The sequence below is a fragment of the Chrysemys picta genome, chromosome 2 (assembly GCF_011386835.1).
Source record: "Chrysemys picta bellii isolate R12L10 chromosome 2, ASM1138683v2, whole genome shotgun sequence".
NCBI classification, from domain to species: Eukaryota; Metazoa; Chordata; order Testudines; family Emydidae; genus Chrysemys; species Chrysemys picta.
The window spans coordinates 57284305-57308560 of record NC_088792.1 but is presented as its reverse complement, the minus strand read 5'-3'; the positions used below and the strand labels follow the sequence as shown (position 1 = coordinate 57308560).

The 24256-nt window shown below is 40.0% G+C and overlaps 1 protein-coding gene across 11 annotated transcripts in view; it reads left to right on the top strand.

The window, feature by feature from the left end:
* CRPPA (CDP-L-ribitol pyrophosphorylase A) overlaps positions 1-24256 on the top strand; it is a 195401-nt gene that overhangs the window by 105562 nt on the left and 65583 nt on the right. For 2 of the 11 annotated variants that reach the window (XR_010598276.1, XM_042856577.2), the window contains exon 10: positions 3296-3356. The exons of 7 other annotated variants lie outside the window; for them this stretch is intronic. Coding sequence is in view for 3 of the 4 variants with exons in the window: in XM_042856577.2 (XP_042712511.2) it covers positions 3296-3356 (61 nt within the window). In the remaining variant the exon portion in view is untranslated. Of the gene's footprint in view, positions 1-1863; positions 1904-3295; positions 3392-24256 lie in introns of those variants that run through there. 2 more of the 11 variants (XM_065583198.1, XM_065583197.1) reach the window with 2 other exon arrangements.

The following is a 24256-nucleotide window of genomic DNA, read 5'->3' as shown; positions in this document are numbered from 1 at the left end:
TAGGTTTTCAAAATGTAATATGACAGGGTACCTTTACATATGCTGGCAAATAAAAATTAAATCACATAAACTATTTCGCTTAGAAAGTAACCACTGTGCATTACTTTTTTAACTGAAAAGTTGAAGATATTTAGATAATCTCTCAAAGATTAAATCTTGCATTTTGGTGTGTGCGTCTACACCAGTGGTCCCCAACCTTTTCTGTGTGGTGGGCGCCAGACCGAGGACCGTGGCTGCTGGAAAAGCACCTGCCGAAATGCCGCCAAGAAGCGGCAATGTCAAGAAGCATTGCCGCCGAAATGCCGCCGAAAATCGGCGGCATTTCGGCGGCAGCGCTTCTTGACGTTGCCACTTCTCGGCGGCATTTCAGCAGGTGCTTGTCCGGCGGCCAGTAGGTGGGCGCACATAGATGCCCCGGCGGGCGCCATGGCGCCTGCAGGCACCACGTTGGGGACCCCTGGTCTACACTGACTCATCTATTGTAAACCAGCTATACTACTTGCATAACTTGAATGCTAGGTTTAAGCCTTGAGTGATTTTTTTTTTTCCCCCCAGAAATAATGAATTTCCCTATCATTCATTCTGTACATAGAAGCTATTTAGGCAAGATAGGTCCGTAAGATCTTTTATGTCTACTGGTTCTGTAATTCACAAGATGAAAAGGATTTTCATAGACTTACTGAAACAGATCATAGAATCATAGAAGATTAGGGTTGGAAGAGACCTCAGGAGGTCATCTAGTCCAACCCCCTGTTCAAAGCAGGACCAACACCAACTAAATCATCCCAGCCAGTGCTTTGTCAAGCCGGGCCTTAAAAACCTCTAAGGATGGAAATTCCACCACCTCCCTAGGCAACCCATTCCAGTGCTTCACCACCTCCTAGTGAAATAGTGTTTCCTAATATCAAATCTAGACCCCCACCCCAACTGCAACTTCAGACCATTGCTCCTTGTTCTGTCATCTGCCACTACTGAGAACAGCCAAGCTCCATCCTCTTTGGAACCCCCCTTCAGGTAGTTGAAGGCTGCTATCAAATCCCCCCTCATTCTTCTCTTCTGAAGACTAAACAAGCCCAGTTCCTTCAGCCTCTCCTCATAAATCATGTGCCCCAGCCCCCTGATCATTTTCATTGCCCTCCACTGGACTCTCTCCAATTTGTCCTCTCCTTTCTGTAGTGGGGGGCCCAAAACTGGACGCAGTACTCCAGATGTGGCCTCACCAGTGCCGAATAGAGGGGAATAATCACTTCCCTTGATCTGCTGGCAATGCTCCTACTAATGCAGCCCAGTGTGCTGTTAGCCTTCTTGGCAACAAGGGCACACTGCTGACTCATATCCAGCTTCTCATCCACTGTAATACCCAGGTCCTTTTCTGCAAACCTGCTGTTTAGCCAGTCGGTCCCCAGCCTGTAGCGGTGCATGGGATTCTTCCGTCCTAAGTGCAGAACTCTGCACTTGTCCTTGTTGAACCTCATCAGATTTCTTTTGGCCCAATCCTCCAATTTGTCTAGGTCACTCTGGACCCTAAATCTACCCTCCAGCATATCTACCTCTCCCCCCAGCTTAGTGTCATCTGTGAGTTGCTGAGGGTGCAATCCATCCCATCATACAGATCATTAATAAAGATGTTGAACAAAACCGACCCCTGGGGTACTCCGCTTGATACCGGCTGCCAACTAGACATCAAGACATTGATATCTACCCGTTAAGCCTGACAATCTAGCCAGCTTTCTATCCACCTTATAGTCCATTCTTCAAATCCATACTTTTTTAACTTGCTGGCAAGAATACTGTGGGAGACCGTATCAAAAGCTTTGCTAAAGTCAAGATATATCACGTCCTCTGCTTTTCCCATCTCCACAGAGCCAGTTATCTCATCATAGAAGACAATCAGGTTGGTCAGGTATGACTTGTCCTTGGCGAATCCATGTTGACTGTTCCTGATCACCTACCTTTCCTCCAAGTGCTTCAAAATGGTTTCCTTGAGGCCCTTGAGATCCAGTCTCAAATCACTAATCCTCATATTAAAAAATCCCTAAATCTGTATTACATAATAAAACGTAATATCTCTGTTGATCTGTTACTACTTATAACATAAGGGAATTTTAAAATAATTTTACTTACATTTACATGAATGATCATAATGAGTCCTATAGAGCCAAAACAGTGCAGCAGATCTTCATTTTAAGAAGTTTATAAATTACAGTGTAATGTACCAGCTTTTACAGTCATATAGTTGGTTGTGGCTCCTCCTAAACTCTTTCTGACTGATTTTTAAATAAATGTAACTATTAAGGGGCAAGACATTTACCAGTAATTTTACTTCTAGCCTTGTCTTCCCTTTATACCTTTTATGTAGCAAGAATATCAGATTAATGTATGATGATATATGTGATGTTCTCAAATTTCTAAGCACTACAAGCATTGTTAAAGATTGTTTACCTTGGCTTCTGTGGATCTGTCTTCACTTGGTTCTTATCTTATCTCTCTGCCGTGTCTACCAGTATCTTCTCCCCTATTTTGGGTTGTTTAGGGTTTTGATATATGTATTTATTTATTTATGTATTTATATGGAGTATGGAAAGGTGAGAGTGTTGGTTTGGGGTTTTTGTCAATTTTTGCTCTATGATACCTCTTCCTTACTCAGCAGAGGCTATATTGTGCTTAGCACAGGATTATCGATTCATTGCCACATGAAGATTTCCCTTATGTGCTCTTGCAGTGTAGCTGAGTGCCATGGAAGCAGGTGGAGAGAATTTTGGGCCACATATGGTATGAACCTGCACCCATGTAGTTGTTCCTATGGCTGTCTGGATTAAGGAGAACGTGGTTGTGGGGACAGAATATGGGTGGCTTGCAAATAATCACATTCTGCTTTGTTGTGGCAGCACACTTTTAATGGGAGAGGGGGGAGATCCGAGGGAGGGGGAGATCAGGTGTCATAAAGCTTTCTAAATTCCTCCTGTTCTTATCTTCCAGAGTAGACTTTGGCATCCTTGGGTCAGGAAACACGTATGTAACAGCTGAAATGTAGTTTGGAGGAGTTCAGGCAGGCAGTACACACTAAAATAATTAATAAGTCTAATAGGGACCTATTAGACCATCATCCTTCAAGTACAGGTTATAGTTTCCTGTTAGAAATATATCAGAATGCCCTTTCTTATATATAGATGGATCAAATATGGGATATGAGCATACCAAGTGTATCCTTTTAAAGTTAAGAATAGTTGTATGTATGTCTGCTACAGCAAAGATCATAACAACCACAAAATATCTGAATTGATTTTAATCCCAGATTGTCGAACAGCTGCTGAACCAGGGTTTTGGCTGGATGGACTGTATCCTGCAGCTATTAAGTATAGTTTTTGTTTACTAATTATAAAGTGATGCTGATAATTTTTTTGATTTACTAAAGCATTATAGGTTTCAGAGTAGCAGCTGTGTTAGTCTGCATCCGCAAAAAGCATTATATTTTTTTATGGACAAAAGGTTTCTAGGCAGTTACTCAGAAAAAGTGAAGCAAAACTAAAGGCCTCTATAATTGGCACAAATGATCTGTACTGTATACTGTAAATACTGTGTCAATCATTCAAGAAGAGCATGTGCTTGTAAACAAAGGGTGACCTCTATCAATGTAACTTTGCATGAAATTCTAAAATAATAATATTGATACAAAGGTTGGATTCATTTAGCAACAACTCTTGTTTGTGTTCTGAGTGATTACATGGAATTTATTCCTTCACTACTTACTGAACACATATTTTCCAAGACACAATCTTGTGGAACATGGGCAAACACAAATTAAATCTTGTTTACTGAAATCCACAATATAATGTTTAATTTAACCTTTTTTCCCCCCCAAGGAAATGAGGGTTTAAAAAAAAAAAGTCATATGGTTAAGTAGTAAATGACTTCATTTTATATTTAGGGTCAAATATTCCCGACCTGTAGAAAAATAGATGAGAGCAGAAAAAGGAGGTAGTGAGAAGATTCCACTGGTCTGAGCTTGTGGAGGTAGAATTAAGGGAGTTTGCAGGTTCATGGTGTAGGACTGCGACATGGCCAGCAATCCTCAGAGCCCAAGGAATTGGAACTCAGTAGAATTTGGAGAGATTTATGGAGAGATAATTCTTCACATTTCCTCACAGAGGAACATGGTTCCCCGAGTCTTTCTTTTCTGCACTCCAGTGTCTCCCACAATTCTGGATGTCTGGTTTGCTCTCCTCTACTCCGCAGCTCACAGAAGCGATCAGAGATTTGGTATTTCACAGCCTGGCCACACTCCTTTTGCTTCCGCTTTCCCCATTCTCTGCAGCTGTGGTCAGTTGGCAATTACACTGTTCTTACTTTTTATTTCTATCTTTATTTTTCTCCCTTTTTGGGGGGCAGTGGTGATCAGTTTCTCTATTTCAGGCTTCTTTCTTCTTCTCTGGGTCGGTCTTAAGCAGCCTGATGGTTCAATTCTCTCTGAGCCTCCATTGCAGCATCCCTCTGCTGGCTCCTCTGCCCCTGTACAGGCATGGCAGAGCAACCAAGAAAGCACTGGGTCAGATCCAAGAAGTGCTCCATTTGTCAGGCAGCCTTCCCAAGCTCAGCAGATGGTGAATTGTGCCCAGCCTGCACCCAGCCAGCTGACCCTAACTGCTTTAGGTCTCAGGGCTCTGAGAGGGACAGGTAGGTTGATGACATACTCATCAAAGCAGCCATGGCTCCAACATGGAAAAGAATGGACCAGGAAGAACAGATCAGGGAAAGGCTCTAAAGACAAGGACACCAACCACCCAGCTCAGGGGGTAAGTCCCCAGGGAACAAAGAGGAGGGCTTGTGGGACCACAAATTCCCCCCCCCCACCCCAAGTCTTAGAGTGGGTCCTGAGTGGTCTGGGAAAAGTTGCAGTGCTCTTAAACAGTCCCCATCCTTCCCAATTTGAACAGAAGGGCTCTGGTAATGAGTTCCACCCCCATGGGAATGGGACCAAGGAGGGCGAGGAATCGGAGAGGACTTTCCTGAGGGCTTCTGGAAAAGGCAAGCTGCAAAAGGCCTCAAAGCCACAACAGAGCTCCTACACCTGCAAAGCATGCAAAGAGCAAAGAAATCAAAAAAGGGGGGTGGGAAGAAAAGAGGAAGAAAAATTGCAGAAAATCTTGGTGGTATGAGCCCTCTGGCTCCCCTTTTTTTCTCCTTCACTGAGGAAGGCGAACTATGGGACTCTGAATCCAAACAGGACTGGGGGAAAAAACACAAGAGCTTTTTTCCCCCAAGAAATTTGAGGCCATGTGCAGAAGGGTTGTCTCTACGATTCAGATCCAATCTAAACAGGTTCCTGAGAGCAAGCCTCAGGGTAAATTTTGCCCCTCAAAATCCTTCCCTGAGACTGCAATTCCCCCACAGTCTGCCTTTGAGGACATGGTCAGGGATGAATGGAACAAACCTGATTAGGGCGAGCACATTAACAAAAATGACCTATTCTATAAAGATACAGGAACCCAAGGCCTCTATTGCTGAGGTACCTCAGGTAGATGCCATTGTACTATTTCTAGCAAGGGATATGGTCATTCCCTCAGAAGGGGAATTCTATCCTAAGGACCCAATAGATAGAGAAGTGTAGGCCATTCTCAGGAAGGACTCTCTGAGTCCTCCTTGGTCTCCCTCAGAGTGTCTGTAGCAGCTACCTGCTTTGCAAGGGCATCTCTTTCCTGGCTGGAAGATCTCAGAGCCCTAAAGGACAGGGATCATCCCGACTTTGACTCCATTTTAAAGAAAGTCTACCTAGCAACAGCATTTACATTTCCCTTCTTTTGACCCTTTGACCGCACTCCTGTGCCTGTTATTACATTAGTTGTCCCCCGTAATCATTTGGGTCTCAGGCCCTGTAGAGCCACCCCTTAGGCTGGGGGGGGATCCTTTAGCAGTGGGTAGGCTTACGCTTACTTCCTGGACCCCAATATGTACCAGGAAAAAAAAAACAGCATTCACAGCTGATGCCTCAATGAATGCAATGAAGTTCTCAGCCCGGGCCCTGGTTTCTGGTTTCCAGCTCAGAATCCAGGTGTCGTCTATGGTTCCGACCCTGGAAGTTGGATACTCATTCTAAGCAGGTCCTATTCTTTGCCAAGTTTACAGGTTCCTTCCTTTTCAGAGAAAAGCTAGACAAGGTAGTGACTGATAATGTCACAAAATCTGCGCAGTCCCTCCCATTGTCATGAAGTGCCCCCAGGAGACACTTCCAGGCCTCATCCTCACAGAAGTACCAGGGAAGGGACAATAGATTATCCAAAGGAAAGTCACAGATCCGAGGTTTGGGAAGAAAGCCCAAAGGGAGCTCTGCTCCCACCCATAAAAGTCATTTTATGACAAAGATTACATAGACCTCTGCTCAGAGCTGAAACTAGGGAGCAGAATTTCCCATTTCCCTGAAGAATGATTTGCATCAACCACGTGTCCGAAACTGAAGTGGTGTGGCATCTAACTTGGGATGCTAAAAGGAGGTGTAAGCTTATCCAGAATTCTGCAACTGGTTGTCTGTGCTTTTTGAAGAAGAGAGAGTTTAATCAAAACTGACCTTCCCCTGCTGGAGAAATATCCTATACTAATAGGGAAAAATTGTTTCTTACTTAGAAGAGCAGCAAAGGTACAATAGCTTCTTTTTTCAGCAAAAAATCCCTAAGATCTGTTTTGTAAAAAGACATTAAAACAAACTTTGCCCTGAGTGACACCTGTGCAACCATACTGAATTAATTGTGCAACCATGGGCAGAATTTGGTCCATTGGGTTTAATTAATTGGGACAGTACATAGCCATGTATCTCTTATTAAGATGAAAGACTTTTGTATGTCTACATAGCAGCTGCAGTAACATGCTAGTTTGTAATGAACCTGGAAACCTACACATCTTCACAGAAGCCTTTACTGCTGATGATATCAATGAACTGAATTATTTCAGATGACCACAAACTAAATTTCTAAGTAACTCTGATACCATAGATTGTATTTGCTATTTTGTCAAGAAATCCTGGAGAAATGAGTGGTGAGTAGGAAGTGGCAGAATGAGTTGCATTTTTCCTTAAAAGAATGCAAGATAAATAGACTAAATTGAGCTTGACTTGTTCTCGTGGCTAACCTAATTGAAATCAATGGGATGCATGTGTGAATAAGGGGTAGTAAGTTGGATTTGGGGCCTAAAATGACATGAACTGATAAAACTAAAGATTCAAATTGATGGATAATATTGTACATTCTTCTCTTGTCCCATTGTGTTAAGGTGTTACAGAAGTCTCAGATCAGGACATGAAGTTATATACCCAGTCTGTTGAATACTTAGACAGAATTGAGAAAATAAAGGAAGACTCTTAACCTTAACTCTTAGTTTCCAAACATTGCTGGTTCAAACACAGAGAAAATTTCTTGAACACAATTCTTCTTCTTGTATAAAAGGAAGATATGAATGACAAACACAAACTTTCGGTTCAAAGTGGAAAAGCATTTGGTTTTTTTCTTTATATAACAATTGTAGAGCAGAAAAGACCAATTTAACTAAAGTTAGAAGAGGTTATATTGAATTACACAGCTTTCTTTCTTAATCATTCTTTTAAACTTCAAATTTGGGACTGTTTACATGCAGTTAAAGGATTTAAATGTGTCAGTAAGTATAGTCTTTAAAAGAGAGCTTTGCATTATTTGGAAAAAAGGTGTAGACTGTTAACAGTTATAATTTTGATACTAATAAAGAAAAAGGATGAAGGGATCCTGTAATAACAGGAAGTTTTAACAAATATAATTAAGTATATATTTATAAGACATTAATTATTTGAGAACATCCTGAATTTGTATTCAGTGGTACACTTAAGCCAGATGGTTAAATAAACCAGACTGTGACAAAGTCAGACTGGACAGCCACCAAAAAGTGGTAGAAGGTGGGTATATCAGTCCTAGGATGCCTGAGTCCAATTAAGGGCTGCCTGCGACCTTTAAACACCCCTCTTCTGGTGAGAGAGAGGAAGAGAAGGAAGACAAGCTGCAGAAGGGCTACTGGCAGCAGGGAAAAAAAGGCTTACGCTGGGTGGAAGGCTACTCTCTTCCCTATAAGCTGATTGCGGGCCGCGAGACATTTTGCAGACATTAACCATCCGCAGGCCTCCCCCCGCAGCTTCCAATGGCCGCAGTTCGCCGTTCCTGGCCAATGGGAGCTGCGGGAAGCGGCGGCCAGCACATCCCTATGGCACTGCTCCCTTCTCCTCCTATGAACTACAAGACAGCTTCTCCCATCTTCCTTCTCCCTCCTTGCAACACTCCTGGAGCAGAGGTGAGGCAGGGAGGACAGAACTGATGTGGGGGCAGGTGAATGTGGAGCAGAGCTGATGTGGGAGCTGTGGGGACAGGATTGATTTGGCAGGCAGATGTGGGGTGAGAGCTCCTGTAGCAGGGACCATAATCACTTTATATGCATTTGGGAGAGTTAGTGACACTAATTGTCACATACGCACACTTGGAGGGGTGAGGGTGATGAGGTCAAAAATAAAGACAGACCAAACTACACAATGTTCCTTTTAAAAATAAACCTCATGATTCTTGAGCCACCTCTCATTATGCTCTGGGTCTGACTCAGGATTTTTTTTTTTTTGGCAATTCTGGATCTGAGTCTTGCACTAATGAGTACTGCTGTGTGTCACGAGAGGATGCACAGCTAAATGTCTGTACTCCTGCAGAATAATAGAAATTATAAGGACTGGCTTTAGATTAGCTTGCCCAGCACCCTGCTAGTTAAGCATTGTTTCCTTTCCCTTCTGGGTTTTAATTAGTGTGTCTATTGAGAACTCTCCACATCTGTAAACCTTACACAGTGGACAATAAATTAGTTGGTTTATTGCAGCTGTGGAATCTTAATAAAGGAACGCAAGTGCTCAGATGAAGCATCCTGTGACGTTGTGCAGTCTATATGGTTTTATAAAAATATGATAAGTGAATATAATGTAACTGGGATATGCTTCATGCAAAAGGTCTCTTGTTAGGTATCATTACAAAGTTTATAATCTACTGAGTGTGATCATCCTATGTGTATAAATGTACCACTCTTGTATCTAAAACTAGAAATATGAAATATAACTCTGAGGGCCTATTGTCATTATGTAAAGGGTGGGCCATTAATGATGGTTTGGAAGCTTGATGACTCCCATTAACCAGGACCTTTGTCTGCAGATAGCTGTATTTACCTGTGAGTCTTCCTGTATATGTGTGTGCTGGCAAGTGAGTAATGAAGTCTTGCAGTGACATGTGATCATGTCACCTGAACTGGAATCCATCTTTAACCTGGTGCTTTTCCAGTGAGGGGGGTTGGAAACCCAGAGGGACAAAGGGTTCCCGCCTTATGCAAAAGATATATAAAGGGGTGGAAGAGAACACAAGAGGAGAGAGGAGCCATCATGAAGAATCCCCTAGCTATCACCTGAGCTGCAACAAGAGCTGTACCAGGGGAAAGAATTGTGCCCAGGCCTGGAAGGTGTCCAGTCTGAGAAAAAACTTACTGAAGCATCTCTGAGGGTGAGATTATCTGTATTCAGTTTGATTAGGCATAGATTTGCACATTTTATTTTATTTTGCTTGGTGACTTACTTTGTTCTGTCTGTTACTACTTTGAACCACTTAAATCCTACTGTCTCTATTTAATAAAATCACTTTTTATTTAGTAATTTACTCAGAGTATTTATTAATACCTGGGGGAGCAAACAACTGTGCATATCTCTCTATCAGTGTTATAGAGGGCGAACAATTTCTGGGTTTGCCCTGCATAAGCTTTATGCAGGGTAAAACAGATTTATCTGGGTTTAGACCCCATTGGGAGTTGGGCATCTGAGTGCTAAAGACAAGCACACTTCTGGGAGCTGTTTTCAGGTAAACTTGCAGCTTTGGGACAAGTGATTCAGACCCTGGAACTGTGTTAGAGCCAGACAGGAGTGGCTGGCTCAGCAAGACAGGGTGCTGGAGTCCTGAGCTGGCAGGGAAAACAGAAGCAGGGGTAGTCTTTGCACATTAGGTGGTAGCTCCCAAGGGGGTTTCTGTGATCCAACCCGTCACACATCCCACAAACAAACTTTCCAGTGTGATTGTGAATTGCCAATCTGAGTAAGGGTATGTCTACACTACCCGCCGGATCGGCGGGCAGCGATCGATCCAGCGGGGATCGATTTATCGCATCTAGTCTAAACGCGTCAATGGGGGAGCGATGGGGGATGGGGGAGTGGCAGAGTCGATGGGAGAGCGGCAGCAGTCGACTCACCGCGGTGAAGACACCACGGTAAGTCGATCTAAGTAGGTCGACTTCAGCTACGTTATTCACGTAGCTGAAGTTGCGTAACTTAGATCGATTTCCCCCAGCCTTTCCAGTATAGACCAGGGCTAAGATGAGCTGTTGAGAGAAATAATTGGTAACCTTTTAGGTTTTCACTAAATAATTACCCTTTTTTTTTTTTTTTTTGGCTTGGAAAGGTCAGAGAATTACTCAATTTGTCTCCACTATTAGGGTTTCTAGGAGTTTAACAAGCTCTATAGAAAATGATGAGATTACTATTTTATATCTCTACACATGACCCTTTTAGACTTGTTTAACTATCAAACTTTTAATTGCTAATTGAGAATTCTCCCACCACCTTGTCAGCCAAAATGATCAAGGCATATAGACTTGTCATTAAAATAACGTTGTGACTAACCGGTTTATAAACTTGCTTTCTTACTCATGAAGTTTAAACAAGGTTATGCTACCTAGATATTTTTTATAGTGTGCGTTGTTCTGAATCTTGTGATTTTTAGAGAAGGAAATGTGGAAAAAAATGCTTTTGAGAGCTGTAATTCCAGGATAAATAGAGGAAAGGAAAATATACAGCACATAAAGATGGAACGCTGCAAAATGTGTCTGTTGTAATTATGTTTGATAGTTTAATGAGATAGGAAATAAACACTGAATTGGAACAGTTTATGAAAACAAATAATGGGAGTATCAAATTTGAGCTGTTTCATCTTCAAATCTGTAACTAGTTACTCTGACATATTTTCAGTACACTGAAAGGTTTTAGTATTGGATTGTTACCTCTTAATAACAGAAATATATAGATATTTAAAATAACAGAGACTCATAGAAAAAAAATCACCTGTTGCCAACAAATTATTTTTACCTATGTTGTTTTTTTGCGTGTTGCTCAGCATGAACAACGGAATCCAGTGATGTCAGTCTCAGTTGTTCATGGGCACTTTCACTTCAGATTGTTGGTGCTCAAACCTTCATTTGTGCTCCTTCAATACTGGAGGTACATGGGGACCAGACCAGGAAGATTAAAAACAAATCAGTTCATTGAACCCAAACTAAATTTACAAGTGAACTATTTGGTTGTGGCAGACTTTTTTTTTTTTAACCAATAAATAAATAAATAATGGAGATATCCCATCTCCTAGAACTAGAAGGGACCTTGAAAGGTCATGGAGTCCAGCCCCCTGCCTTCACTAGCAGGACCAAGTACTGATTTTGCCCCAGATCCCCAAGTGGCCCCCTCAAGGATTGAACTCACAATCCTGGGTTTAGCAGGCTCAAACCACTGAGCTATCCTGTATACAGTGTAACTTAAACTAATACAATATACAGATTTCTTTGTTATTTATATCTTTATGTAAATATGTACTGTAAGTGGGAAGAATCCTCATTTTTAGATATGGTATTTTTATTTTTACTGTCTGTATTTTTTCTTTATAGACTATTACTGAAATCTGTCTTGTACTGAGTGTCTTTTTTTATATCCACATAAATGTAAGAGAGACTGTTTGTAACACTTTTTCCTCACTAACTTGAGATGAATCACTCTTTTTTCTCTGCTTTTATATAGCAGTTAACATTTTGATCAAATTATAAAGCTTTATGTGGATTCTAGTACTTAAATTCTCAACCCTATAGATTGCACATTAAACTGTATTGAAATTGACATTTATATTCACAGTTCAGAGTATTTTAGTAACTTTATTGCCTCAGCAACTGGGGGGTTACAGATAAAAATACTATTCCTAACAATGACGATTTTTCTCAGTTGCAGGGAAGTTCACAATCAGCTTCATGGTGAAGAGCAATGGTTAGTTATGTTGAGATAGTCAGACTCAGTGTACGTGACATCTCATCTAAACATCCTTTTGCTAATAAACCCATCATTCCTTAAAATCTGGGCATAGCTAGGGAGAGAATATTATAGATGATACCCTGTTTAATCCATAATTGGTAAATTTTCACCACTCTAGGCATTTTAAAATTGAGTTTTCATGTCTTAATGTGAATTTTTAGGGAAACTTTCTGTTTCCTTCTGGATGCAGTTGAATTTCTGCACTGATTTTACTGTAGCATGCCTATGCAGTCTTGATTTGTTTCAGGCAGGCTTAGTAATAATTCTCCATTGATTTGATTGTACCAAACACTAAATGTATTAAATATGTTTTATTTTTAAAGTTTATACTGTGCCATATAACCCTTTTTTTTTAATACATATTTCTTAGTTTTTATCATGAGGGTTTTTGTTGTCATATTTTCTGTGTCTAACTGCAGAGCTTGTGAAATGCTTCAACCATTTAAACAGATAGGGACAAATTCCCCAGTGGCAGTGTGGCTGTTACTGCAGCTGTAAGTCTATGGTAGCTCTTGAAACTCCTGCATAGAGGACAGTGGTCATCAGATTTATACTGTAGCGGTTCCAACTGGCTTTTGTCAACTCCTCCCTTTGGAAACTGAGGAAGAGTATCAGGTTGTTTTCAGGAAACTCCCTTGCAAGCTGTGGCATAGAGGGCACTCTTTGGAGAGGGCGGGGGCAGGAAGAGTGTGGTGGGAGCTGGGCTGCAGCTTATAGCACTTAGGAGATTCTGAGCAGTGCGGCTGTCCCTAAGCAGGGAGGGATGTGCTGCTGTAATTTAGACACCCTTGCTATATTATTACGTATAAAATATGTATTGTTATATTTGTAACACAGACAATTTAATTTAAAATTACTTCAGTGTTCAGAAACTTCTGTATGGTTTTTATAGAAGAAAAGGATATTGGTTAGGACATTTTCAGTTACATTTCAATATGAACAAATTTTTTTAAGGTATTTCCTACCAGATGCTTGGATTAAAAAAAAAAATGGAAAAACGTCATGATAATTTATAGAATTTCCAACATTCACAGTCTGAACTAATTATATTGATTTTAAAACATTCTTATGAACTAATATTTGTTTTGGCCACTTTTATCCATACTTTTAAATAATGTTTACTATATTTTATTCCTTGTAATGTAATTTCCCACCAGTTCAGAAAAGTCATTCTTTCTAGAATTAAGAGGCACAGACTCATTACTTTGCAATGTGCTAAGTAAATATACTTGATTGATAACTGTGACTGTGTTTTGATCTTTGAATTTCCACCAAGCAGAATATCTTTTTTTTTTTTTTTTTTTTTGGGGTAAAAGAATAAAAGTAAATTGTTTACATTTGAATTTGATTCAACCTGTGTGGTACTGGCAACGGCATGCATGTTCATTTTTTGGCATAGCTTTTGCCTTTGGCTTTGTTGCTTATTCAATGTTTCCATACATATGCATGTGCCTGCACAGTATCTCTTACTCAACCATCCCTCCCTCCCCCCAAAAAAACCTGTTCCATACTTCTACCCATACCCAACAACCCTTCAGGTTCACTCCAAGGCTCCTTCCCTCTCCCTCAGCTGCTCTGTTTCCCTTGACTTCCCCAAGCCTTTGAACTGCTTCTGAGGGGTGCAGGAGATACATTTCAGTGTTGTAGTTTAAATGAATTACTGAATGAATAGGGTCTACTCTGCATGTCTACTGAAGACATGAAGATTATCTACGCTACCCTCCCCTCCCCCTCCCCCCATAACACACACTCACTCATATTCATTCTCATTTTAACCCTGCTAATCCCAATCCTCCATTCTCAAGGGTCTCTATCCAGGGCCAGATTCTTCTACCCTGGCTCTGCAAACATAGTATAATTGAAATCAATTGAACTACTGTAAGCTACTACTCAGAATCTGGCCACAGCCACTATCCTTCTAGATGAAGTGGCCATAGAGTTGTCTTGATCTAGACCAGTGGTCTCCAAAGTGGGGTGCACGGCAGGAGGAGCGCCTTTTTTTTTTTTTTTTTGCTTCAGCAAAAATGGTAGAGCCGACGCGGCAGGGGGTGTGTGCTCAAAATTTTTTTACTGGTAGGAAAGTTTGGAGACCACTGATCTAGACAACCGCTGAAAGCTGCTGGCCTCCACCCAGTTTCTGCTGAAACCTAGTGGGTGGAGAAGCTAGTAGGATTATAGTCTCAGCGAAGGCACCACCCACAGGAGCCCTGATTGGAGGCTTGCCTGGCTCCACTGATTGGTCCAACCACTCTATTTAAGTCAGAAGGAGGTACAGGAAGTTGTCGAACAACAAGGTGATTTCCGATTGTGGCTGCATTGGACCCTGCTTGTGTCCGCTTCCTGCACCCAACCATGTTCCTTATTTCTCTCCACTCTTGGCTCCAGTCTCACTCCTGTCCCCATGTTACTCCTCCTCTGTGCCTGATCCTTGCCTCTCCTCCACTTCCTGCCCTTACATCTCATCTCCAATAATCATTTACCAGTCCTGGCTCTGACCTTGAGCTCTGACTACTGACCCTGACTCTGGCTTGAACCTTGGCTCTGGCATTTGATATCTGACCTCGGCTTTGACCCTCAGCTTTGTTTCCTGGTTCTGACTCTGGCTTGACCCCTGGCTCCGGTAATTGGTAGTTGACTCAGGTAGTAACCCTTGGCTTTGTTCCCCAACCTGCCTATGTGCTCTGCCCACTAGAGCTGACTCTTGCTCTGACTACTAGGCCAGTCTGCTTACTTCCCAGTCCATAACAGCAGGATTCTTTTTGGCGTTTGTCACTATCATTCCTCAGCTGGATAAATGGTCATTACTGAGACCGCACCACTGCATCTACAAGAAACAATGGAAGCAGAAGGAACATTTTTTTTAAAATAGAGAGCTAGCACTGCTTTTTTTTTTTTAGATTTTTAGAATCAACCATAATAAGATCCCGGCATACTGAGATGATGGATGGGACAATTAGTGTTTTGATTTATCAAGGATAGATGGGACACTGAAAATGATTTTGACCTGTAGTATTTCTGCAGTGAGATTAAAATACAAACTTCAAGTAAATACATACATCTTCAAATAAATATTGGAAATTATGAATGTCTGTTGTGATGCTCAAAGTTCAGTTAATTAAATTTACCAATAGTCAATGTGAAGATTCTATTGACCTGAAAATATTAATAGAAGTAGTTCCTAATGAAAAGCTTGAGTGTAAATAACTTCAGAATGACTAAAGTGGTGCAAATTATACCCCATCTGTGGTGGTGAAATTAGTTAAGAACACATCTCTGAAGTGGGTAAATGTGTCATACTATGAATGTTTATGAATGTTAAGAGGGCTGTATTAGAAATTAGGAACAAAAATAGCTCAGGAAAATGTATCTTCCCCCAAACTTTTATTTATTGTTATTTATTGTTATATTGGCTACAGTATAAGAAAGAGATTAATATCTCAAGAATTAGTTTCACATGTACATTTTGAGGAAATCGAAGGAAAAGATCAGAGGATGACAATGTTTGGGGCCGAGTCTGGTAAGCCCATATTCTCATAAGTGGTTCCAGTGGAGTCAGTGAAGTAAATAAGATGACGCACAGGAGTGAAGGTTTGTAGAATCAGGCTTTGGGTTGCTCCAAGAATCTCACAGGGTTTTTTTTTGGAGGGGGGGGGGGGAGTTGGCTTGTTTGTTTGTTTATATTTATTAAAGGCACCTGAGTTAAGGTCAGTAGTGCTGGCTCATGGACAGAGTAATGGTTAAGAGCTTAGTATTTGTTTCTCTCTTTTATGGAAGATGTTGAGGTATGCTACTGCTTCGTTGTGTCAAATCGAAATAGAAAATGTTCCAGAGCTTGCCAACATTATAGTACTGTTTTCCAAACTGAATTAGCAAAGAACGTAACCTAAGACTGTTCCTAACAGCTATGTAGAACAAATGCTTTCTATATGCTTCCATTTCTATAAATTAAATATTAATTTGTGCAAGTTGATGGCCCTTTTGAAATTGTTAACAAGATACTGATGACAACTAATATTTGTTCTTTTTAATGAAAAGAGTGAATATACAATTCTTCCTGTTTGTAGAGCTATTGTGCTGCATAATCTTAAGGGGAGACAGCAATATGAATAAATGGGTCACAGTACAAACATAGTAAGTAAAGAGATTTTAGTATGTCTTACATAAACAGAGAATGATGCTTGAAAAGGGCAGACGGAAATTCCTCATTTCCTATGTTTGCATTGCTACAATACCTACACTAGTCTGGATTAGTTTGCTAATGTGAAATGCTAATAAAAGATCCTTTATGCCAAAAAGAAAACTGTAAAGAGTAGGAGTAAATTCACAATGAAGAGAGAGAGAGTGTGGGGTCCTCCAAGGATTTGTACTGGAAACTCTGCTGTTCAATACATTCATAAATGATCTAGAAAAGGGGGTAAACAGGTGACAAAGTGTAGAGACAATACTAAATTACTCAAGATAGTCAAGTCCAAAGGTGACTGAAGGGATCTCACAAAACTTGGTGAGTGGGCAACAAAATGGCGGATGAAATTCAAGGGTGGTAAATGCAAAATAATGCACATTGGAAAACATAATCCCAACTATATATACAAAATGATGAGGTCTAAATTAACTGTTCCCACTCAAGACAGAGATCTTGGAGTCATTGTGGATAGTTCTGTGAAAACATCTGCTCAATGTGAAGCAGCAGTCAAAAAAGTGAACAATGTTAGGAATCATTAGGAAAGGGATAGATAATGAGACAGAAAACATCATAATACAACTATATATAGCCATGGTATGCCCACATAGTATGCATCGCTTGAATATTGCAATGCAGTTCTGGTTGCCCCATCTCAAAAGAGATTAGAATTGGATATTAGAATATTAGAATTGGAAAACATATGGAAAAGGGCAACAAAAATGATGAGGGGTATGGAACAGCAGCTTCCATATGAGGAGAGATTAAAAAGACTGGGATTGCTCAGTTTAGAAAAGAGACAACTAATAGGGGGTATGATAGAGGTCTATATTATCATGAATGGTTTGAGAAGATTAATAGGGAAGTGTTATTTACCCCTTCACATAACACAAGAACCAGGGTAACCCAATTAAATTAATAGGCAGCAGGTTTAAAACAAACAGAAGGAATTATTTCTTCAAACATACCATCAGCCTGTGGAACTTCTTGCCAGGGGATGTTGTGAAGGCCAAAAGTACAAATGGGTTACAAAAGAATTAGATAAGTTCCTAGAGGAGAGGTCCATCCTCTGTCATCCAGTCCAGAAGCTGGGACTGATGACAGAGGATGGATCTTGCAATAATTGCCATGTTCTGTTATTCCCTCTAAAGCATGTGATGCTGGCCACTGTCGGAAGACCGATACTGTACTAGATGGACTGTTGGTCCAACCAGTATGGCCATTCTTTATGATCTTATGACGTTACCTTTTGTGAAATTTAAAAAGAAGTGATTTTTCCCTTTTCATTTTCTTTTATATAAATTGTTATACAATCTTTTCTGGAGAATAAATGAACGTTCTTTAAAATAAAGGCTAAAAATGTTTCTCTACCATATTTTCATAGAAAAGGATTTATTTTAGTAATTGACATGGTGAAGTGTAAGAATACCTACAATATTTTAAATGATTTTTACTATCTACTGACAAAGGATATAAGTAAAGACTATGCACACGGTGTGTGCTGCTAAATGTGCCTTGACTTCTTGGAACTTGAATTTATAGTAGTAAATACTGTATGAAACCTATGGCTAATAATAGGTTTATTTATAATGAAGTACCAAAATCACAAAACACTTATAGAACATAAAATGCAGCAGACATATTAGTGATACAGGTTAAAATTTTGAAAAGCACCTAAGTCCCGTTTTCAGAAGCAATTTAGGAGCCTAAGGTCTGCTTTACATGAAAAATTTAGGTCAACCTAACTATATTGCTCATAGATGTGGAAAGATCACACCCCTGAGAGAGATGGTAGGCTGATCTAAGCCCCAGTGTAGACACGGGTAGATTGATGAAAGAATTCTTCCACTGACCTAGCTACCACCTCTCAAGGGGGTGGATTTACTACAGTGATGGAAAAACCCTTTCTGTCGCAGTAGCAAGTGTCTACACTACAGCGCTACAGTGGCATCATTGCAGCTGAACTGCTGTAGCACTTGTAGTGAAGATATAAGTCTCGCTGAAGTTCAATGGGACTTATGCTCTTAAGGGCCTGTCACATTTGAAAATGGGACAGAGACTCCTTTGAAAATTTTACTTGTAGTGTTAAACTGTGTACTGTAAAGTTATATTAGCTTCCACATATTTATGACCAATGAAAAAGTTTTGAGGACAAGTTTTATTTGATGTGTAATGCCTTCTCATCCAATGCAGTGGCACCTCTTGGAGCAGAAGAGAGTGATGGAGGTAGCAATAGTTCCTCTTCTTGTCCTACAAGGGAGATCAGTGGTTCCTATTTCACTGATCGGGGTCTACACTATAGATTTAGGTTGGTATAACTGCATCCCTTAGGGATGTGGAAAATCTAACCTAATCCAGAATGTATTGCCTTACATCAATGGGAGACACTCTCCTGTCAGTGGTGGTAGAGTCTTCATTAAGTGCCACAGCGGTGCTATAAGTGTTGACAAGACCTCAGTGACAGTACTCTAGAGGGGAACAGAAGAGTCTGCAAACTAGATCCCATTTGTCCAGAACCTTTTATTACCTTTTATAGTTTCTGTATGGAGGAGGAAACAACTGACCTTTCACATTAGGCACCTCTATCTCCCCCACAGCTGTTGGTACATGTACTGATTTGTGTGACAGAGACCAGAGGAGAGGGCATAGTACTCAAGAAGAAGCTTCATCCTCATTTGGATCAAGAGAGATGAAGGTTTTGGTTTTAAGAAGACTTACATTCATGAGTTTGAACCTTGAGCTTTTGGATGTTGCTATTTGTCAGTATTCTCCACTGCTTCCTTCCAAAAATAGTGTGTAACCTGATTATCTTCCCACTTAAGGATGGTCTTTCAGTTGCCAAAATTCGCCCTCTTCCTTTCTGGTACCTGTTTAGGGAAGGGGGGGGCGTGAGAGGTTCTGGTTTCATGATCTAATGCATGGGTTTGCAACCTGGAGGTTGCAACCAACCTGTTTTTCCCATATTGCTATAGGGGAAGGAGGTCCCAGCTAGATGGGAGGAAGGGTTCTGATCTGAATAAAGGGATCTGATATGAAAAAAAATGAGAACCCTGGCTTAGGGAGTAGGGAAGATTTCCAGCAGCTAGCTTGCCTTAGGTGCAGTGGTTCTCAATTTTTTCATATCAAAACCCCTTTATTCAGACCAGAACCTCCTTCTCATCTAGGTTGGACCTCCCTCCCATTTAGCAATATGGGAGAAGCAGGTTGGATGCAACCTTCAGATTGAGAACTTGTGCCTTAGTCCATGAAACTTGACCTTACTCATCTCCTGACTGCCAGTAACCTTCCTGCAAGCCTTGGATATATTCCTCTATCAGAGTTGTTTCTGGCTCTCAGAATGCTCATTTTTCAGAGTCAGGATGCTTCAAGAGAAATAAAACAGTTTAGATTCTGGTTCAGTATATAATATTGTAATTTGACGCATCTTAATATATGGAGCAAAGACTTGGCCAGTCACAGGAAGGGAAATAAGTATGCTCTCCACCACAGAAATGAAGATTTGAGATGGTCAAATGGTTGACCACTCTGTGATAGGAAACAAAAAGAAGCTGTATGGGATGTAATGCATGTGCTCCAATTGAAGACAAGTTGAGGGAGAGCCATATCATTAGGATGTCTCTTGCAATGATTGTGGATGGAAGATGAGCAAGGGGGAGACCAAAGACTCAGTATCTCAGGGAGACTGATGTGCATACCTCTGTATGATCATGAGTTTTGGATAAAGGCTATAAATATTGCCCAACTTGAATAGGGAAGTGGCAAATAAAATGATAAAGAAAAAGAGATTCTGTTGCATCACAGATCATTCTACTTGTATAATACCTTGCACATACTAAAGCAGTGCAGACGTTTGTAATTGTAATTGCTCTGGTAGATTAATTACCATCATGTGCAAGTTAGAAACAAACCCTTTAATTTTACTGAAAATAACTTCAATTTTAAAGAAGATAACTGTAACTCTGATGAACACATTTAAGTAATTACAACCAGTACAACTGATGATATGAGGGTATTAGTCTACTATTGAACTAAATATAAATGCTCAGTTGCTTTACATTAGAAATATTTTAGGGACTTAAGTGGTTTAAAAGTTATATTGTATGAAACTGAACCAATTTAAGAGCCTCTAAACATCAAACATACAGTAGAGGAAGGAGTCTAAAATATCTCCTAAAAATTAACTGCTTCAGTGCCTTCTGTGCCAAGCCTGGGCCTCACAAAGGCATTTTTGCTGTTTGCCCTGACATGCCTTGAAATACAGTCCATTTCAAGAGGGATGTATAGTCCTTCATAAAGGCACTCCAAACGGTGATTTAAAAATAAAATTCCCATTTCTCCATTGGGAGACTTAATATGAATTTTATAATCAATTAAAGATTTGTTGCTATTTAAACTACTGCTTCTGTCCCCCTCATACCTATCCCAATGAAATAACATTCAAATGTATGTTTTGATGGAATAACATTTAAATTAAATATGTTACAGAGAGTTAATGTGAAACTCTCGTTCTGAATCTCTTTGTTTCCTAATTCTGTAAGGAGAAGATGATTTCTGATTGGTGCAGAAGGTTCCAAAATGTATTGATTGTGCTTTGTATTGTTTGGGAGTTTCTAGAGCTTAGTAAACATGTTTGCTATGTCAGAGCCTTACTTATTGAAACTCATGACAAAACTAATTTAAATCACATTGTTACTTTGTGATCAAATATCAAATGTTTGTGTAAATGCTGTACTTAAACATTTCTTGACATCAGAATTTAATGGTTGAATCAAGGGTAACTATGTCGTTATATCCTGGGAAAAGGAGACAACTGATATAGTTTAATTGATGATACCTTCGGCAATAGCTAGGAAACAATATTTTATGTGCAGGTGCTACATCTTAACTTGTATGTATCTCTAGTGAAATTTTAGATGATGTAAAGCTTATATCTGTTTAACCCAGTGATGGAAAAGAGTGCATTTCAATAGAAATTATTCAGCCACCATTAATTAGCTTCTAGATATCTTTAAAAAAACAGGCCTTGGTGCATTTCTTCCTCTTCCTCAGCTCTGTGGGCGAGTGGGGAGGAATGAGGCATTCTGGAGGACCAATAGCATCTGTTCTTAAAAATAATCCCACCAGTGGACACCACCTTATTATTATTATGAGAATATTAAATAGATTCTGTCTTGTTAGAGCCTGACTTTGTCTATTTGTAGAAAAGTCAGATTTTGATATTTCTGTGATGGACAAACCTTCCTTGTACACTGAATCACACAAGTCAGAGATGGAAAAACCTTAATAGATCACCCATTCCATCTCCTTCCCAACGAAGGATTGTTCCTTACAGTACATTTTGTTATGTTTGTATTACCTCAGTGGTGGTGATAGTGTTCCAATGCATCTGATATATTTTTGATGCTTTACAACTCCTGAAAGGCACTTACTTCTCTTTTGAACAGTATTATTTCGCTGAATTTCAGTTTTATTTTTTGGTAGACGTTTATTCAATTAAAGGAAGAAAAATATCCATTCAAAGTTATTTTTTTATTCCTAATTAGGTCTCTTTATCCAGCAAATACATTTTTGTCTCAATAAATATTACAGCACAATAAGAGGCTCACCAGCACCTGGAATGGTGCCTAATAAGGTGTGTAATTTAATTGGCCACTTGTTCCTTTTTAAGTGCGACATGAGCAGACACTCATCAGTTCAGACACAAACTTGCAAACATGTTTATGGTGCCTGCTAGTGAGTCTCCCTTTTGCTGTACAGTCCTTTGCCCCAGCTATCTACAGGATACTAGTTCATATTGTTAGTAATGTTCTTCATGCTGTTCCAAGAATACTAATTCATTCCTCCACATGTTCATTGGATTTGTGAACCATTCTGTGATCAGCGCATTCTGCAGGTATAGTGGGAAATAAATAAATAAATAAATGAAGGGAATTCTGCTGGAACAGACTTGGAAGTATAGGAGTAGTTTGAATAACTCTCCCACATCACAGGCAGAGATAGGGTCAGGTTTGGATTCAGAACAGCATTGTACCTAAGAAAAAGTACTAGAGCATTGCTCCAACCCAATAATCATCCTTTTCAAAGAATTATACCAGTGTTCAAAACGTGACCTAGGTACTAGAAGATATGTGGAGAAAATGCACTTGAGGAAGTTAGCAAAAGTACTTGTATATTGGGGATTTAACATAGCATATACTTACCATCCAGTACTTAGACTGGTGTTAATCAGCCTAGGATAGTACAAATCTATGATGACTCTCCAAACGTGCTCATTTTATTATGATTATCGTCATCATCATCATTATTACTACAGGCATTTATAGTACAGTGTAAGCAGGTGGAGGTCTAACCTTGCTCTGAACAGAAACTATACACATTGTATTTAGTCCATTGTATTTAGTCCAGACTTATGCTCTTCCTGGGATTTGGCTGTACTAGTATTTCAAATAATGACAAGGATAAATGTGTACACCTTAAGTTTTCCCTTTAAACTTAGCTTTTCCTAGTAGTTTCCTGAAAAGACCATTCTTTCTTAGGTCAAAGAGCAACTATTTCTCTTATAGAGGGGTGGACTTAAACCACACCTGCCATAGTGAGACAGCAGGAATCAACCAGTGGTTCCAGCATGTGCCACTGAGGTGTGTAAACAGAAGAACACTGTGAACCCATTATGGGTTTCCATAACTATAGCATCTGGATACCTCTTATGCAGGTTACATGGAGATAATGGCAATCTTAATATCAGAGTAAACACTGTGCTACGAACAACTTTCAGTTAGGCCAACTTGGAGTCTAATAATTTGAGATGATCTGAGAAAAGAAATGCATCTTTGCAACTTTTTCTAAAAGTGGTTAGATGTGTGCTTAAGTGTATTTCTGTAATTCCAGAGTGCCTGTGATAAAGAATGTCCTACCTTCTTCTATCCACATTGGAAACCATATGCCACAATGGATTGTTATCATGATTGTAATTATTTATTAAACAGTGACAAAATATGCCAACAATTATGGAGGTGACTCAGAATTTGCAAGATAAAAAGGGCATAGCTGGACAGAGTTGACAGAACCATAGAATTGTAAGACTGGAAGGAACCTTGAGAGGTCACTTAGTCCAGTCCCCTCCACTCAAGGCAGGACTAAGTATTATCTAGACCATCCCTGACAGGTGTTTGTCTAACCTCCTCTTAGAAAATCTCCAATGATGGAGATTCCACAACCTCCCTAAGCAATTTATTCCAGTGCTTAACCACCGTGACAGGAAGTTTTTTCTACTGTCCAACCTAAATCTCCCTGGCTGCAATTTAAGCCCATTGCTTCTTGACCTACCCTCAGAGGTTAAAAAGAACAACTTTTCCTCCCTCCTCCTTGTAACAATCTTTTATGTACTTGAAAAATGTTATTGTGTCCCCCCCCCCCCCCTCAGTCTTCTCTTCTCCAGACTAAACAAACCCAATTCTTTCAATTTTCCCTCACAAGTCATGTTTTCTAGAGCTTTAATCATTTTTTGTTCCTCTTCTCTGGACTTTCTCCAAGGGTTTCCTGAAATATGGCACCCAGGACTGGACACAATACTCTAGTTGAGACCTAATCAGTCCAGAGTACAGTGGAAGAATTACTTCTTTGCATGCATGGAATATTATGTTCCTTCACTGGTTGTGAAGATATTTTTGTCTACTAAATAATATTAGGCCCTACTGCAAAAAAAGTCCCAGAAGACCTTCATAGATACTTGTGAAGCTGTAATTGACCACAACACATCAATAAAATATTCCTTTTTGAAGACAGAATAGGAAGAATATTACAGAGAGATATTAAAGTGGTACTACACATAAGAAAGGAATGTTCTCATCTGTGTAGCTTCAGGCAGATGACAGTAGAATTTCCTGTAGTACACAATGTGCTTCTATTCAATGGCTACTTGGGTG